Source organism: Gopherus evgoodei, chromosome 18, assembly GCF_007399415.2.
Source record: "Gopherus evgoodei ecotype Sinaloan lineage chromosome 18, rGopEvg1_v1.p, whole genome shotgun sequence".
NCBI classification, from domain to species: Eukaryota; Metazoa; Chordata; order Testudines; family Testudinidae; genus Gopherus; species Gopherus evgoodei.
In genome coordinates this window covers 17,513,926-17,533,378 of record NC_044339.1, presented here as the reverse complement: position 1 = coordinate 17,533,378, position 19,453 = coordinate 17,513,926, and the positions used below count along the sequence as shown (strand labels likewise).

General features: G+C 38.8%; 1 protein-coding gene across 3 annotated transcripts in view; it reads left to right on the top strand.

The window, feature by feature from the left end:
* MORN1 (MORN repeat containing 1) overlaps positions 1-15,307 on the top strand; it is a 130,324-nt gene extending 115,017 nt beyond the window's left edge. For all 3 annotated transcript variants that reach the window (XM_030537661.1, XM_030537660.1, XM_030537662.1), the window contains one exon: positions 14,784-15,307. In XM_030537661.1, the coding sequence (XP_030393521.1) occupies positions 14,784-14,932 (149 nt within the window). In that variant the 3' untranslated portion in view covers positions 14,933-15,307. The remainder of the gene's footprint in view (positions 1-14,783) is intronic.
* Positions 15,308-19,453: the final 4,146 nt, after the last annotated feature.

Below are 19,453 nucleotides of genomic sequence, written 5' to 3'. Positions count from 1 at the left end.
CAGTGATTAAACGGAAGACCAATTTTTATTAACTACTGTTCTGTTATCAAAGATGTGCATTTTTAAGAGTGAAGGTAATTAACCATTGGAATAGATTGCCAAGGCCTGTGGTAAATTCTCCATCACCTGGAGTCTTTAAACCTGGATCGGATGTCTGTCTAAATTATTCTATAGCTCAGTTGTACCAAGTCAGACTATATGATCATAATGGTCCCTTCTACTTAAAAATCTATGTATCTGTGAATTTTAAAATACACAAAAGAATAGCTGTTTCAAAACTTATCTGATTGATCTTGCATATTATAATTCTGACTTTATTGACTCTGTCATTGAAGAGACAGATTTCAGCTCCTGATTTGGCTGGTCTACTCAAAGGATCATTGTCATCTGCGATATTTTCTTTCGTGTGTCTATTTCATTTTTATACTCATTACTATAAAGCTATAACTTTCTTTTTCATGTTTGAAGTTGGTGACCTCTGAAGGTTTTTGCATCTCTGAAAGTTTCATTAATGAAAAAATATTAGGTATCATATTCTGGAAAGCTTATGGCCCATTAACTTATGTCTATTAATGGCTGAAAAATTCATAAACCTTTACATAATGATTTTCTTTAAGTACAGTAGTATTAGTTTTTATGATAATTTTACTGTTATTTATGATCCACAAAAATGTCCATTGAAAAGAGAGAGAATCACATAGGAAGCCTAATTTGTAGATACTTTAATAGCATATAGTAATTGTTGCAGTCTCTATTAAAGATTAAGGAAGTTACAAAGCCTGTCTTTATAAACTGAGAATAATTCTGTGTAAGGAAAGTTATATTATTAATGGTGGTTTGATGTGATTTCTTAGGGAGCTGCATAATTCATTAATAAATTCCATTCATCTTATTTATGGTTTGAAAATATTTGTATCTGTACCATCGTGACCTGATTACAGTCCCTTTTTGTCTGTTTGCAGTTATCCTGTGCTTCACACTGATGTTTTTAAAGCTCAGAAATTAGTAGCAAATTCAGTTGCTTTCAGTACAGGAGACTGGTCTGAAGAAACTCAGAGTTTGACTTGTTTGGGACCCACTCCTCCCTGATCTGATATCAATGGGAGTTCAGAGCATTTGGCACACACCAGGACTGGGCTCTTAGAGACTGATCCAACAAACGCTATTTCATGTGCTTAACTTTACTGAAATCTATGGGACTGTTCATGCAAAAAAATTGTGCATATGTTAACGTTTTTGTAGGATCAGCAGTGTAAAGCTGGGCAGGGCAAACAGGGCCGGCTCGAGGCACCAGCTCAGCAAGCAGGTGCATGGGGCAGCCCAGGGGAAGGGGTGGCAAGTCGGACTTTTTGGCAGCAATTCAGCGGCGGGTCCCGCAGTCCCTCTCGGAGGGAAGGACCTGCTGCCTAATTGGCAGCGAAGAAGAAAGCGGCATGCTGGAGCTGCTGCCGATCGCGATCGCAGCTTTTTTTTTTATTTTGCTGCCGCTTGGGGTGGCAAAAACCCTGAAGCCGGCCCTGGAGGCAAAGTACTACTTGATGTAAGAAACAATTCTATGCTGGTCCAGTGTAGGGTAAGCGACTAGATGGCCCCAAAACACTATCTTTACATCTCTAATTTATATATTCACACACCCATAGATAGATAGATAGATAGAACCAATGAAACAGTGGAGACCAAGAATGGGAGAAAAAGCTTGTGCCAAAGAAATTGTAAATGGTCTTTAAGTACTTGTCAGCATAAAGGCTTGCATGCTCTAAAGAAGACTCCTGAGCATTGCTGGTTTATACCTAATGCAGCTGAGACTATCTTATATTTTTAGTTTAGTAATACATTACATGCCCATCTAAATGGCATCTGGAAACATCACATATGGAAGGAAAATATTCACGTATAACTGCTGACAATTTACAGCAGAACTAACCCTTTCCTTATGAGCCACCTGCCCACTCCCACCTCCAGAAACAAGAAAAAACAAACAAAAGAAGAAAGTGCCTTTCTAGTTTTTGATCAGGTCAAGGGAAGGTTTGGCTAAAAAGATGAGCCGTGCACCAGACCAAAATAACTTGGTCTCTCTGATGTACCACCAGGGGGAATGAGTTCTGCAGCCAAAGACTCTCCATTGAGTCTACCCTGCCTTTCAAACTCAGGGATTGTCAGCAAGACCTGATCTCAGCTGCCACAAAGGTGTGCATAGGAAGAGGTGCAAGACTGAATCCTTACCCCCATTGAAATCAATGGGAGTTTTGCCATTGACACCAATCAAGCTAGGATTTCATCCACAGTCTCTTACATAACCATGTCCCCACCAGATAGGGAATTGTACCCAGTGGGGAGCTAGGACAATGTCCAATGTGTCCAGATATGCCATTCTTCCAGCAGTTGGCTACTCTAAGCAGGCCAATTGATGCATTCTGCACTAACAGAAGCTTCTGAGTGGTCTTCTAGAGGACTCCCAAATTGCAGTCAATGAAGCTGTAGATGACAAAGACTGTCATTATTAACTCAGATACAGGTTATGATAATTGGATTGCCATACATTTTTATTAGTGAAGGTAAGTTTATAGATATATATAAACCCACATGGCAAAGCTGCTACAGGCCTGAAGTGAATTGTATTTTTTTGCCACATGCCACTTATTCTCTACTTTAATACAAGCGCTCCATTTGAAAAATAGTACACTGTTGCATTGCTGACACTGCTTGTATGGGAGAAAGCATTCCTTCAAATGTAGAGGGTTTGTCTTTACTAAAAAGTTAACTCAGTCAGAAGTCAAGGGTTGTCCCTAATTCAAGTCCTTTCAACAAACAAAACCCCTTAACTCAAGTATGGTGCTGTTTTTATCTCGATTTGGCTGGCCTGTCAAGGGGCACAGGCTACCACTAAAGTTAGCACAACTCATCAGCTACTACCACAATTGCTGAACAGTAATCCAGCCACTCTGTTCAGCTCAAAAGTTATTTCACAGTATGGCTGCTGTCACTCATGCTAGGCTAATTCAAGAGGTTTTAACTCTAGTATAGATAACTCTGCAGTGAAGACATAGCTAGAGGAATAAAAGACTGTCTCATTGAATGAATTAACGTGTCTGATATTCCATAACTGAAACAACACCTTTTGGGCCAGACTGTGCAGCTAATTTTTAAACCAAACTCCCCTATTAATCATACTTATGATCTGGCTTTTGTTTATTATTTGAATATTACTATGGGTCAAATTCTCTGCTCAGTTTTACTGCAGTGGAGCTACTCTTCAATTACACTGAAGTAGTAGAGAGAAGTTGAACTGGTGCTGCTAATAAAGAGGATCTCTTGGTAAGATGTTCAGGAAGCAGGATTTAAATAAAAATAAATACCTTGCTTCAGATTTTGTCTAGTAAAAACCCAAAAGCTCTTTTAATTAGGCAACTTAAAATAAATAGTTGATATATTTTAAAGTAAATATCAACCCAAAGATCTTAGGCTCTGGTTTATTAGAAAGTTTTGACTAGTCCTCCACCGATAATTAGCAGTCTTCTTGGGTTTGGGGTTTATTGCAAAAATACTGTATCTTTTATTTTAAGATTTGTGCAGAACACTTTCCCAGAGCTGATTTTAATTACTCCTCAGAAAGCTGCAGCTGAAAGCAACTCAGAGCACCCCTCCCAACAAAGCCCTTAGTGCAGTCTATTCAGGGATCATTTAACAGTACCTCAAGAATAGGCTTCTTGTGCTGTTTAAAGCTTTTAGCATGACAACCCACAAGTCTGAGTGTGAGGCCAATTACATCACATGGCAAAAAGAAAAAAATCTACTTGTTTTTCTCTCATATGAAATCTTTCTTAAAGAAGGAAAGGTGTGCCAGGCAGCTAGCTTAATCCTTATAGACAGATCTGTATTCCAGAGAACGTTCTTAACTGACATATTGTAAAAATAATCACCTCATTCCAAGATAGGATAAACAGTAAAATGTAAAGAGATCTCATGGACAAAAATTGCTAAGATAGCAAATGCATACTTTTTATATATCCAGGGTATACATATTTATTTCAGGGCTCTGCACTTCACTGTTGTCAAGAAAACACTCCACAACATAGAAATGGCCTTTCTTGACATTGTTGTCAAGAAACCCCTCACCAACGTGTATAAATCATATATAGAATTCCATTCAAATGAATGGGGCTGATCTTGCATATTACAGAATACACTGCCTGCTGTATTTTCCCACACTGTGTTTAGATGGGTTTTAAAAAGTATCAAAGGTGTTTTATACTGTATTGCTTTGCAGTGCTTTAAAGAAACCAAATTCCAGATTGAGAGATATGATATTGTATTATTTTTTTCCCTGTTTCAAATGTCATTGTAATTTTTAGAACAGATGGGAGGAGAAATAAGAGTGGGGAAGATTTGTATGCAACAAAACCTAACAGCAGCCTTTCATAGATTCATAAATTCGTAGATTTTTAAGGCCAAAAAGGACCATTATGATCATCGAATCTGATCACCTGCATATCAAAAGCCAGAGAATTTCACCAAATAATTCCTGAATCAAGCCCATAACTTCTATTTAAGCTAGGAAAAACACTTCAAGTGATGGAGAATCCACCACATCCCTAGGTAAGTTGTTCCAAATAGTCGGTTAATGACCTTTGCTGTTGAAAATGTGCATCTTCTCAAGCTGCAGCGCAGGATATCATTTCTGGTACTCCACAGAATGAAAAACTTGAGGACCCAAGCCACGAGAGATTTAGGCACTGAGTAGAGTGATACCATATGGATATCTTTTTCTAAATGTGTTCACAGAATTAAAACATTTGACAACCATTGGTAAGGATATGATTTGGACACAGAGGTCATAGATTCTGTGACTTTAACAGACCTCCATGACTCCTTTGGCTTAACGCCCACGCCAGAGTGGCGGGGCTGGAGTAGCGGCTGGCAGTCAGCTGCCAGGGCTGGAGCAGCCACCAGCACCCCCTTTGTTAGTCCCCCTCATCCCTACACACTATTTTTAGTAAAAGTCAGGGACTGGTCACAGGCTTCCATTAATTTTGTTTATTGCCCACGACCTCTTCCTGACTTTTACTAAAAATACCCATGACAAAATCTTAACCTTAACCATTGGTTTAGTAACACTTGCCATAAGGTTCTGCATATAATCTGCAAAATCTGACATTTCATCCCAGTTTATGACAAAGTGCTCCAGTCACCGCTAGGATGGCACCTCCTTCTGGCCGTTTTGGGGATTAGCTTCACAAGGTCAATGACCCCTCGCACAGTTGCATGCCACCTCTTCTTGGTTTGCAGTCCCTCTCACTCTGGGTGCTACAGCCTCCTCTTTGTGACTTGTTCCTCTGGCCAGGTCACTATACGTGTTTTCCCCTTCTGGGGTACCAAAGTCTTCTGTCAACAATCCTGAGCAGTCTTCCTATTCGCTGTCTCATAGTGCCATTCCCTCAGTGGCTGTCCAGGGAATTCAGCCTGCCCTCTACTCCGGGTTCCAGCTCAGGGACCCTCTAGCCAGCAGTCAAGGTCTGTTCCATCGTGGACCTTACTGCCTGTCCCTGAGCCCTTTCCTTACCACCTGGTACTCCCAACTGCAGACTACTTCTCTCTGTAGCCCAAAACCTTCCTCCCTGCTTGCAGGGAGTGACTTCAGTCCATTTCCCATGAGCCCCCCTGCCAATTTCCTGCCTTTATAAATCCAGCTCAGCTTGTTTCTTATCAGATGGGCTTCCTCACTCATTCAGGGGATTACTTAGCCACCTGACTTCTCTCAGCTATGGCCTGCCAGGTTATTTAACCCCCTTCTCAATCCATATTAACTCTTTCCAGGCAAGTGTGGGGTTAACAACCCATCACAAAGCTGTTAGATTTCAGTACACGTAAACTGAGGTTTGTGAGAAAGTCTGTGGAGAAACTGTTATTACTTTAAAGATTGTTTTAAGGCAAAACCTGCTCTTCTTAGCCCAGGGTCACAGAGGGCTATAGCAGGTCTGGATCTGGTACACTGGTGTGAGTCTCAAATGGTTGAACCTAGCACAGAATTTTGCAAATTCTGGATCTGTGGTCTGCTGGACTTCCTGCACTCTGGAGCAGTGATGAAGACAGGCAGAGCTTTTGGATCCATTGTTATATAGCTTAGAGTAGAGGATTCCTTTTCCCTCAGCCGTGGTGCCTGAGGTACACCTAAGTATGCAGCCTCATTCCTCCGACTCTGCACTGAGAACATTTTTGAGACCTTTTATGGGCAGATTTTTTTGGAGGAGAAAGAGTAAAAGGAACATCATGTGTGTGTATGTAAGCAATAAGAGGGAAATAATGAAATTTGCAAATAGAAATATGGAAAGAATATTTGAAAACACAACTGATCTAAGGGCTTCCTTAATCATGGAAAAATGCATTCTAGCTGTCCAGTGCCCATAGTTATGCATTTACAATTAATACCACACCAAGGAACCGGTTTCCAGTTTTTGAAAATAACATTGTCCTGATGGTTATGACCATGGTAATAGCATGCAATTCTAATACTATACAATACAATTCTAGTGTATGAGAAAGATGGGGCTGGGGCCCAACACACACTAATAATTCCCCAGAAATTTTGTTATGCTTCTTAGTTTCAATTAATGAGAGCTGGATTTCAAACAATGTGGCTATTGCAGGAATGTTTGCTAAAGGCACACTGTGTTTAAATAAACAAAAAACAACTGGCAGTGCTAGTGCAGTCTTAAGCCATGAGCCTATAAAGGCTTCTGAATATGCTTATCTTTTTGCACTGAGACTAGCCCTATTGAAGTCAATGGGATCATAGAGTAAAGCATGTCTTTGAGGGATCACAGCTTTATACTAGATCCTGAGAGGACAGCAAATCATGTTTTAAGGTGTAATTTTAAATATTTAAAGATTGTTCCTTACTTGGAAAAACTTTTCTAATGTATTGGGTCAGTTCTTCAACATGTAAAATGTTAGTACTTGGTATTTGTACAATGTTTCAAAGGCTATCACAGCCTCTGTGATATAGAGACAAGCTATAGTGCATATTATTTGACTGCAGAGCTGCTGCATTTTGGGGGAATATTTAATATTTGTGTACGTTGAAAGATATACTGTCAAAATTAAAGTTTTACAGCTTCTCCTTAGCTGGAGAGAACACACTTTTATTAATGCATAAGGCTGGAGAAATGCATTTAACATATTAATTTTTAGGAATGGATGGTATATAGGAACCATCATTTTAAATTCTTGGAAGGCACTCTGATAATATGCAATGGGGGACCACATAAGAACCACCTCTATCTTTCTGTCTGTCTACTCTGAGTTTTTATAACATTTAGAGCTGAATTTTCAGACTGATCTCTAATTTTTTACTGGGAAACTCAATGTCATGGATTTGCTGTGTTTCTACTTGGGCCCTACGCTAGTTAATATTTTTAGTAATGACCTGGAAGAAAACATAAAATCATCATTGATAAAGTTTGCAGATGACCCCAAAATTGGGGGATTTGTAAACAATTAAGAGGACAGATCACTGATACAGAGAGATCTGGATCACTTAGTAAACTCTGTGCAAGCAAACAGTATGAATTTTAATATGGCTAAATGTAAATTCAGACATCCAGGAACAAATAATGTAGCCATATATACAGGATGGGGGGTTCTATCCTGGGAAGTAGTGACTCTGAAAAAGATTTGGGGGTTGTGGTGGATAAACAGCTGAACATGAGCTCCCTGCAACGCTGTGGTCAAAAGGGCTAATGGGATCCTTGAATGAATAAACAGGAATCTCGAGTAGGAGTAAGGAGGTTGTTTTACCCTTGTATCTTCCTGCTACCATGTCCAGTACTGGCTACAATTCCAGAAGGATGTTGATAAATTAGAGAGGGTTCAGAAAAGAATGATTAAAGGATAAGAAAATACGCCTTTATAATGATTGACTCCAGGAGCTCAATCTTAACCAAGAGGAGGTTAAGGGGTGACTTGATTACAGTCTATAAGTACCTATATGGGAAACAAATTTAATAACAGGCTCTTCATTCTAGCAGAGAAAGTCTAGCCAGTCCAATGGCTGGAAGCTGAAGCTAGCAAATTCAGACTGGAAATAAGGCCTAAGTGTTTACCAATTAGAGTGATTAACAATTGAAACAATTCAGCAAAGGTTATAGTGGATTCTCCATCTCTGACCATTTTTAGATCAAGATGGGATGTTTTTCTAAAAGAATTTTTGGGGGGGAGGTTCCATGGCCTCTGTTATACTGGAGGTCAGACTAGATCCCAATAATCCCTTCTGACCTTGGAACCTATGAATCTATTAAAAAAGTGGGGGCTATTGTGATATACTAAATCACAGATCTTTCTAACCAAGAATTGTTTATTAACGAATGCAGTTACAACTTCAAACACAAATAGGCTTGCGTGCAGGTTGCATTCCCTTCTTTACCAGGGTTCACACAAAGACCTCTTGTAGTTGAATATTATAGTGCAAGCAAACAAATTGTTACATATACCTAATTTCCTGCTTTACACATGTGCATCTCTGAAATGTTGTATGAGCAGTGGCTGCTTTGAAGTCAAGCTGAAAATTTGGCCTCTAAAGTCTTACATCTGCTTTAAGGATAAAAGAATACACAAGTTTCTTTTTTCCACTACATTCATGTGTGTAACTTCCATCAACATATTAAAGGCCTCATCCTGTTTTCTACTTCAATGAGAATGTTGAAGAAGAGGGTAGAGCTGTAACAATTAGCACAGGTTTAAGTCGTACTGCCTGCCCTGACACTGAAAGAATGGTTCAGAGGGGGTTCAGTGGAGTTTACTTATAGATAAACCTATAGCTCTTATAGGTTCTCCAGAAACTAGCAAGATGAACTCTTCCTCCCCAGCAGGTAGCAAAGCTTAGGGTATAGCCTGACTGTGCACAGCCTACTTGGACACACCCCCTGAGGTCCCTGGAGTGCTGCTGGCACTCTAGCCAGCCACTCTATCTATCAAGGAGCGCTTGTGGCAGCATTCTGCATGGTACCGATGAGCTTACACCAGGATACGGAATAAGTCTCCTGTGCTCTCCAGCTTCCCAGTATGACTGTGCAGGGCAAGGTACAATTTAACCCTCTTTATTAATGTAAATGCCCAAGTGCCTCACCTTTTGGAGTTAAATATGAATTATTCTATAAGGAAAATTATAGGAAATCTGAATTATGAAGGATTCAGCCCCAGCAGCATAAGCAACTAAAATATCAGGGAATGGTGCATTTGCTCCTGAATATATGGTGGGTCAGACTTGGCTGTTGGGCGCTGGCCCTTACAGCTGCATCTCACACTGAATTAAAAGGCAATAGAGAGGGTATGTTGCTGTGTTTGTTTCTTCTTTGTATTTTGCCTTGTAACCATATATCTGCATGTTGGGCTCTGACTCTGAGTTCCATGACTTGCCAGGGGGGAGCAGTATTTCTTTCCAGGGGACCTTAGCTACCCATTCTCTAAGTTTGTTGGTCTTTTTTTTTTTTTTTTTTTGAAGTCCCTTGTCCTTATTCTGCTGCTCTCACTTTTTCCTTTCCTTAGAATCATGAAATCTATCATTTCATGATCACTTTCATCCAAATTGCCTTCCACCTTCAGATTCTAAACCAATTCCTCCCTGTTGGTTAGAATCAAGTCTAAAATGGTGGCCCCGTGGTTAGTCCCTCCACTTTCTGAAACAAAAGTTTGTCCCCAATACATTCCAGGAGCTTATTGAAAATTTTGTGTTTTGCCATATTAATTTTCCAACAGATGTCTGGGTAGTTAAATTCCTCCCATGCTACTAGGTCTTCTGTATTGGATTTGTTATTTGTTCTAAAAATGCCTCATGCATCTCCTCGTCCTGATTTGGTGGTCAATAGAAGACCCCCTACCAGGACATCACCCCTATTTTTTCCTTTTACATAGAGACTTTCAGCTGATCTGCCTCTCACTTTCTACAATCATCTTGACATTATGTGTGAAAGGACATTTCATTCCAGGTAATGTGAAATCTGTATGCACTTGGTGCAGGATCACACAGCAGCTCTGAGTGTTAGAAGAATACACTTTAAATGCTGCATTACATTGCTACATGGTGCTGGGCTTGTATTTTATACTTCTTTCTGGGGATTGGATTGAAAAGCTATCTTTCCCAGCTTTTTGTGTTGTGACTACATATTTCTTTCCATGCTTAGATGCAGTACTAAAAAGGACAATTAAAACTATAGCGCGGGTGCTGAAATGGCCCATTTTTGCTTTTAAATGTTGCTTATCTTTAGTATAGATTAGTAAGAGTCTCACAGCATTTCTTCCAAGAGTAGGGTGTTAACCCAGGTGTCCTGGCCACATTCCAACTTCAGTAATAACATCCTGCCTACCTAAATTCCCCCTGTAATTTCAATTTCATGCAGTGTTCTTCACTTCCAGCCCTACATTATTGTGTGGTTCTATATTTCGTACCAGAAGTGGCTTTGTATCAGCTGTGATTCCAATGGCCTTTAAATAGTTTGTAAAGTGCTTTGAGATCCTTTACTATAAAAGTCACTATCTGAATATAAAATCATTATCATTGCAGTTTTCTTTCCATGCTTGGTCTGTTGACTATGCCCTTCTGTTAATACATTCAGTTTAATAAAGCACCAAGCAATTTTAATCCTTGTGTGGTTTAAATAGAACACTACATAAACTGCATTGTGAGCAATGTAATCATAAATTAACATGTATTTATAAAATCAGTTATTATCTAATCTCAGTCAAAATTCCATTTCTTGCAAGTGCCTAGATATTTTCTCACCAGTTTAAATAAATTGCATTATGCTGCTACTTTGTGTACACAATCGGTATATGGATCTGTTATACAGATAAAGTTTGTCTACTTACTTGTCCAAAAAAACAGTTTAAACTTATTTAAGAGCTCTCATATCCTAGAGAAATATTCAGCTGGACAGAGAAAAATTCATTGTCCGCAGTCCCAGTGGGTTTTGTTCTATTTTGCAAGAATACATTTGGAATCATATTCTGGCTTTTGATATGCACCAAGCACACCACTTCCATTGGTATCAATGGGAGCCCCTTGCATCTGCAGCCAGAAAACAGCCCTGGAGTCTTTACACTCTCCCGTGGTGGGAAATTTTCAGGATTAATTGCTCTACACAGAATTAAACTGAATATTTAAGAAGCTTAGTTCTGTTTGCTTGCTCCTTTTTTATGGTGTAACCCATTCCTACAGATATAAGTTTCAATATGCAGAGAAATTCCCAGTCTCCGCAAAAAGAACTATCACCTCCCCTCCCCCCCCCCCGCCTTGTTTTAATATGTTTTCTGGTGCCAAAACATACAGAAGGCTAATATGTCACAAAGGAAAAGTAAGAAGAATAGGACTGTTTCTAAGGCAACAAAACGTTTTTATTTTATTTCCCACTCACTTTTATAATGGTTCCTGTTGCTTTGAAGCTCTCCAGGCATTTTGCAGGCAATAAAAGGGGCAAATAACTTTCTTTCCTGAAAGTCTTTTATTTGTGGTGTTTCTTATCTAAGCCAAAACGTAACTGCTTAAATGGCAGATGCAGTTACCCTCTGTTTATACAGCACCTTAGTGACTGCTTTAAATGCATACACCGATTTTATTACTATTATTAATCCCAATTATACAGCACAGCACTTCATTTTGTATGGTGTTTTTCATGCAAAGTCTCTCCCAAAATGTGTAAAAAAGTTAAATAATGCAAAGTGAAATCCTAGCAGAAGGGAAGAGAAATTCAGAGATATGGGCAAGGGATAAGAGAGAAGTTTTCAGTTAAGATTTTAAAACAGATTGGGCCTGATTCTCATTTACACTGAGGCCCCTTAAACCTGCTCTGGCATTACATTTCAACCCACTTTAAGGCCTCTTTGCATTCCACTGTGTAAACAAGAATCAGGCCCATTGTGTCTATAAGACAGGATTATATGGGAAGGTTGTTCTAGATGGCAAGAGCTCCAGAATGAGGCTGCCTCAGTAAAGGAAGGGTGGTTGTCTTAAGGGTCAAAGAGGATGGTTGTGCTAGATGAGCCGCTGGAGCTGGGAGGCAGAAGCAAAAGAAGTGGACAGTCTTTAAGGCAGCCTGGAGCAAAATCTATGGAGAATGCTGAAAAGTAAGGCAGTATTGAACTGGGTCCTAAAATGAATGGGGAACCAGGGGAGTAGTCCGAGGATGAGGGGTGATATGGATCAGACTTACTGATACTTATTGATACAGTAATGTTTTGCAAATGCTGGAGTCTCCGAAGTGAAGCCAAGGAGAAGGGAGCTGCCATAGGCAGGGTGAAAGATGAAGGCCTGGGTCAGAATCTCTGCAAAGTGCGTGCCAAGCCTTCTCTTTCAGTGAGCTCTGGAACTCACCAAGCTCAGCCCAAATGTTAGTACAGAATAATATTTTAAAATATTAACAGATTATTGCAATTATAAGTGAGGTCTTCAATATTATTATGTTCTGAACTCTGTTAATCATATTTCTTCTTCCTTTCTCCTATCATCAGTATATTTTTTTCCACACTTCCCTGATTTCATTCTAAAAGTGTATTTTTGTGCAGTAAAGTATCAGCAAAGCAAGCCTCCTTTAATGCATTTTAAATTATATTGACTAATCCTGGATAATTCTGTTACTGTAATTTGCAAACACTGATAGTCCTTAGTGGCTTGTACAGCCTCATCAAACTTGTGTGTCTGAGAATCTGGTAGTTGTAGAGGCAGCAGGATGAGGTGGAGAAAACTGAGCTATTAACAGTTCATCCTAGGCCCTCTAGTGTTGTTAGTCTACATTTTGGACTTGAAGTAAAGAAAATGAGAAGGATAGCAGTACCAACATTCCCTGATTCTCCTAGCTGTAGGCAAACTTCATGGTAACTGGGTAAAGAAATTTATTTTTAACTAAGTGACTCTATGACATACTAGATTACAACACCCAAAAATAATTGTTCGACTTCTTAAGAACCCAAGTACTCATGGATCCCCTTCTTAATGTTTTAGAGAAATGATTTAATATAAGACTTCATCTTTTTTATTTACTGTTCCAAAATACTGCACTTAAAGTGAAAAAGCTAGACAATCAGACTTCACTGCTGTCTACCTCACTGGAATACGTGGCCACCACTAGCAACAACTGCAAGCTTTGTTAGTCTAGTTCCAGGCACATACTATAGGTAGCACGGAAATATTTAAAATCAAACCTCTAGTTGGGCATAGGAATGTAACAGAGCAGAAATAGACCAGATACTTTCAAGAAGACACAGGGCAAATACACTTTACTTGGATCCTGCTATCTAGTGCCTCTAAAAGTGAAGATCCACACTGCGGATGGGAAAAGAGAAGAGGGCCTTTAGTGTCAGTCAGAATATGACATTCTTTAGGCTGTAACCTGGATATCCTGGGTGTGTTTTCTTGTTTAAATACAGTGCTTTAAAAACCTTCACTTACCACTTGGCCCAGAGGCTTAGTAACAGGATATAGCACCTGCCACTTATAAATTGTCACTTGGAATACAGCCCAGGTTGATAGTGGCCTGTGTGAAATGAGTTTGGTGGCCATAATCCAGTTACCAGAAGACAAGTGTCCACATCACAGAAGTTGCTGCTTATAACTGGCCCTGAAAATTCTGTATTGTTTTGCTCCATGTGTGGATCTCCATTGAAGTCAGTGGGAGATTTGCATGTGAAAGGACTGTAAGGTCAGATCCTGATTAATCTGTATATAGAGAGTCCCTTGCCCTCCCAGCTGCCAAGCAACATATATAGTAGCTGACAAACATTTATCTCCCAAATGTGTCACCATTATAGTCCCACAGACTGTAGAAAGCAATACTCATTTTAAATTATTTTCAGTACATCTAATTTGATTTTCATGGATTTCCAGGTACTACTTTTCATAGTTCACAAAATACATCATACTTGTTGATTACAGAGTCAACTCAACCTTTCATTCTTCCGAGGTGGATAAATTGATTGACTTCCATGCAGTTACTTTGTGTTAGTCTCTTTAAGGAAACTTTCAGCCATAGGTCTTGTTCACTCTTAATAGACATTAGAGAGCCTAAGGAGCTTTTCATAAGAGGCAGGGTCTGCCCCTGTGTCCTGGGTCAAAATTTCTCCTCTTCCTCTCCCATTTTGCTTTGTGCTGTGGGTAGGTTCTTCATGTTTCTGGGCACACTTGCCCAGAGGTGGCTGCTTTTCAGTGGGGCTAGATGTATTTAGGTCCTTTTTCAGCTTTACACATGTGCTTAACTTTACACATGTGAAACCATTGAAACCAATGGCACTTGTTATGTGCACAAAGACAGCATGTGCACAAGTGCTTGCAGGACCAAAGTCATTGTCTGTTACACTCTTTGAGATCCTATAAAAATATAAAGTATTATTGTAAATCATATTATTTTTATAAATTATATATGATCATAAATTGTCATCTAAATTACATTTGTTGTGAGGATGGGTTTTTTTTGCTATTTTAACTGTGTATTGTTTTGGGAGATTATTGTATATGCTAATCTGCAGTACTGTGAAATGTCAGCACAGATTGTCATACTTGCCAGTAAATGATGAAATCTTTTTTATATATTTATGCTTTAACAAGAATAGAAAACAATCAAAAATATTCATTTTTGCTTTCTATTTTTCATGGACATTGTACACTACTTTTCATATGTGAGAATTAATGTGATGATGGAGGAATGTAGATACAAGGACAATTCTATCATTGTTCCCTGTGCTTCTTCTTCTTCTTCTGCATTTAAAATGTTTAATTCCCAACTTTCCCTTATCTTTTCCAGGCCAGTATGTGATTATGGTCCATGAAGTGACCATGCCCCCATTCTTGGGCCAGACTCTACCACCTGCTTTCAAACTTTTGAGGGTTTTGCCAGAGAAAACCAAAGTCAAGAATATTAAAATGGAAACTGTGAAGGCCACCAGCACATAAAGAAGGAACATAAATGTGTAAAGAGTCAGGACCTTTTCCAGCACCCACTGAAGTCAGTGGAAGTTTTACCATTGAGTACAATGGGAGTTGGATTGAGTTCTTGAGTCTTGATCATGCCCATGCAATTGAGGTTTAAGTTTAAATATTGTGGACTAATCAAAGCAAAGAAATAATTGACCACCAGAGATCCATTTCACACTGGTCCTGTCTTGTAAAATTTTAGAAGACAAATAGATATTTGAGATTGTATTATGAGAAATAGGTAAAAGACTTCAGTAAAATCTGTCTTTCATCAGTACAATAGAACCTCAAACTTACGAACACCTCAGGAATGGAGGTTGTTTGTAACTCTGAAATGTTGATAACTCTGAACAAAACATTATGATTGTTCTTTCAAAGTTTACAATGGAACATTGACTTAATGCAGCTTTGAAACTTTACTATGCAGAAGAAAATATTCCTTTCCCTTTATTCATTTTTTAGTAGTTTACATTTAACACAGCACTGGAATTTTTTTTTATTATTTTTTTTGTCTCTGCTGCTCTCTGATTGTGGGCTTCTGGTTCCAAATGAGGTGTGTGGTTGACTGATCAGTTTATTACTCTGGTGTTCGTAACTCTGAGGTTCTATTGTATATAAATTGTGTGTATTTTAACAGAATTGAATTCAAATGAACTGGAGTTTATGCAACAGTTTGATCAGATAATGATGATGCTATAAAATCTGTTGAACCAGCTGGGCAGCTAATGGATGAAAATGTACGTAGCAAATTAACTTTTATGGTTACTATGAACACCTCTCTAATAACATGTTTACTAATATATTGTTCTGTGCATAAAGTCTTGTTCATTACCTACATATTAAAAATACTTGCCCACTACAGGATGACAACTAGGCTGCTATCTTTTCTCTTGAAACTGGTTCCTGTCATCACCTAAGGAGGATACAAGCTGTATTAATTATTCCAAAAATGTCTTTGTTGAATAGTCCAGAAATGAAGCTGACTGGTGATGGTGGTGGTAAAGTGTTGAGCTGAACCAATTGTAACATTTGTTTTTAGTGGCAGCTACTCTTGGAAATTCAATATAGAATGCCATACTGGATGAAAGGTTCAAGAAGTAGTCATAAAGCACATGAAAGTTAGCCATGCAACAAGAAAAGAACGGAGTTCTTAGTGTAAAAAGGGATCAGATAAAAATAAGGGATTTTAAAAAATGTAACGAGCATCTCCTGGAAAAACAAAATCATTGCTATCTGGCAAAGGTTTATCAGTGTGATTTACTACCAAATGCCAATGTCTAAAATTAAAATTTAAGGGAAAAAGTAGAGCAGGGGGGAAATATGTTAAAACTGAAAATGGGAAATGTTCTTTGATGTGTCTGCTTGTTGATTCAGAATTCCCCATTTTCAATCATCTTAGTTTTTTAAAAAATATTTTTTGAGATTAAAACCTTACCTGATTTTTAGCATTGTATTAAGTGCATTGACTGACTGCAGAGTACAGAGAGCATTGAAGAGGAAAACTATGTACTGATCTCCATAAACTGCTCAGAACTGAGCTCTGTGTAAGCTCCAGCACTTTGTCTTGCACCAGCTGAAGCTGGTCCAATAGAAGATATTACCTCACTTACCTTGTCTCTCACATACTTGAAGGTTTATATTTCTCCTGACCAAAATACTTTCATTATTTCACATCACAAATAAACTAGGGATCCTGTAGATCTCTGTTAAGTCTAATGAGCTCCTGTGCACAGTGGAGATTGATGACATCTGAAGCTAGGCAGACAAAATTAATCCATAAGAATAGGTTCAGCATCTGCTCACAGCACTGAGTCAAGATCATACCATGGACATTAACAACAAGGAGTCTTGTGGCACCTTAAAGACTGACAGATTTATTTGGGCATTATCTTTATCACCTCCACTGAAGTCAACAGTAAAACTTCTGTTAACTTCAAGCGGAGCCATGTGAGGCATTCAAAACCAGGTAGGCAGTACTCATCCTGAGGAGTCTTTGCTGGGACATTTCTATGATCACCTTGGGAACACAGGTAAGCTGCAAGGGGTCACTTCAGCTTTCTGTAACCTCTAATAGCTTGTTCAGAGCTGCATGACTCAAATCCTTCATTCCCTTTTACTTTATGAGACCACCATTATTTTCTGTTCCTTGCTTTGTTATAACCACTATAATTTTGCTGGAGTAGTATTGCTAATTATTACAAATAACAGTAGTTCACCCCTTTCTCGCACTTTTCATCCAAGAATCTCAGTCAGCACGTTTCTTGAAGTCATATCCATCAAGTCTTTAAATCAAGATTCGATGTCACTCTAAGAGAGATGCACTAGTTTAGCCAGAAGTCACTGGGAGTGATGCAGGAATCACTGGGGGAAATGTTCTCACCTGTGTTTATCCAGGAGGTCAGATTATGTGATCGTTATGGTCCTTTCTGGCCTTTAAAATCTATGAATCTTAAAGCATTAATAAACTAAGCATCTAAACAACCCTGTGAAGTAGGGAAGTGTTGTTTTTCCCATTTTACAAATGAAGAAACTGAGGCATGGAGCAGTAACTGGGCCACAGCCACGCAGTGGGTCAGTGGTGGCTTGGGAATAGAAACCGGGACTCAGGACTTTGTACTTTATCTTTGTGGTAATATGGTGCTAAGTGCTCTTACTGGTCTCCTTTTTTAATTCATGAGAAAAGCTTCTTAAATCATTCAGCCTCCTTTCTCATGGCTATCTTAGCCTAGCATAGAAAGCTAGAGCATTTACATGCCATCTCTCTTTTGTTGTTTTGTTATGTATAAATACATACGCAGCTTACTGGCTGACAAGTTCTTTACCATTAACCAAAAAGGAATCATGGAATATCCCTTATCAAATACATGATCTATTATCACAGCCCAACCAGAAGATAAATCAAACATTGCAATCATAAGTCTTTCTTCTTCTCTAGAATTACCAGATTTTTATCTCTCACCCCCTCTCTGATGAATGTTTCTGTGGTGGACAAACTCCTGGTGTGCTCGGTCTCCATGTCAGTAGACCTTGTTAACCGGCCACTCGCAGTTCCTGTCAGACATCAGAATAATGAGCTACATGTGCTATTGATTTAACAACATCTCTCGCTACTAGGAATCGATCTTATGCTTTCTGTGCACTAAAGCAAATTTAACAATAGGTTCATTTAGGGTTAGCTAACTCTAAAGATCTACAAGCTTTGAGATCATGTTCCCTGTCAAAATGTGAGTTATACAGTATAAGCCTTTTAAAAGATCAGGACTCTGTCTTTTGAAGTAATCAGTTTAAAAGTCTAATTTCCAAACACTCTAGCCCAGATAAACTGTTATCCCACACTCTACTGCATTGCAATCCCCATTACAGTGAAGCAAGGGGAGCAGGAGTCCTTGAGATTATAAACTACACCTCTTTTCTTTTCCTAATAAGACTTGTTGGGTTGCCTGTTATCATTACAGGAAATGAACATGTACATCTAAGTGGGTAGAATGGCTTTGCTCTCAGATAAATTGTCCAAATGTAAATATAAATCCCCTGTAGTGAGATTCTGTACAGTTTCCCAGGAGATGCAGTTCCTTGCTATGAAAGCAGTGCATGCTGTCATACATTAAATAAACATCAACATGTAGCATGTGGGGTAGGCCAGAGAATTATCTTCAGTGGCCCTTGCTGTATGCAATTTTCAAGACTCATTTTTGGAAAATTGCTAAATACAGACAACTCTAACAGCAAGTTTTGGTTTTTGTTTCCTTGAAAAGCTGCCCTCACTTTGTTCAGAGTAATATCCTGGGAGATTACCTGGCGAGAAGTACTCACTAACTGTCAACAGTACATGAAAATAAAGTTTTAATTAAAAGTGGCTTTTCTGAATCTCCTGCTGGCTGCCATATTATTGTGAATTTGACATTGTTTATGGCACCAGCAGAAGCCAGAGATCATAAAAAAGATTTGATCTTGCCTGGGAATTTATTTTTGTGTGGTATTTTTGCAGGTTTTAATATCAGAAGAATTTTTACTTTGAAGCTTAAAATAAATGCAAAGTGTTTACAAACAGCAAGTTCTTCTGATCCTTAAGCCATTTGAAAAGCAGGATTGAACATTACCATATAGTTTTAGTGTGAAACAGGACTAGAAAACACTGGGGGTTCTGACAAGCTGAAAGCTGCTGGTAAAGATGCATCAGAATGACAGTTTTTAAATGACTTTGGTGTAGGCTCTAGGACCCAGATCTGCAGAGTTATTTAGGTACTTAATTGCCATTTGATTTCAATACTTTTGAGGATGTGGGCCTACGTGATCAGTCTTATGGTGCAATCATACAGTTATGCACTCAATGGAGCTACTTGCATCAAAATAGATACAGTTATTTATGTAGAGATATATATTCTTTTCTCTCCTCCTTTGTTCAGCTCTGTCATTATTGGAAGGCAGTGATGAGAATAGATGGGTTGTACTACAGATGATCTCAGCAAGTTTTTACGATAAATGACCTTCCTATATTAC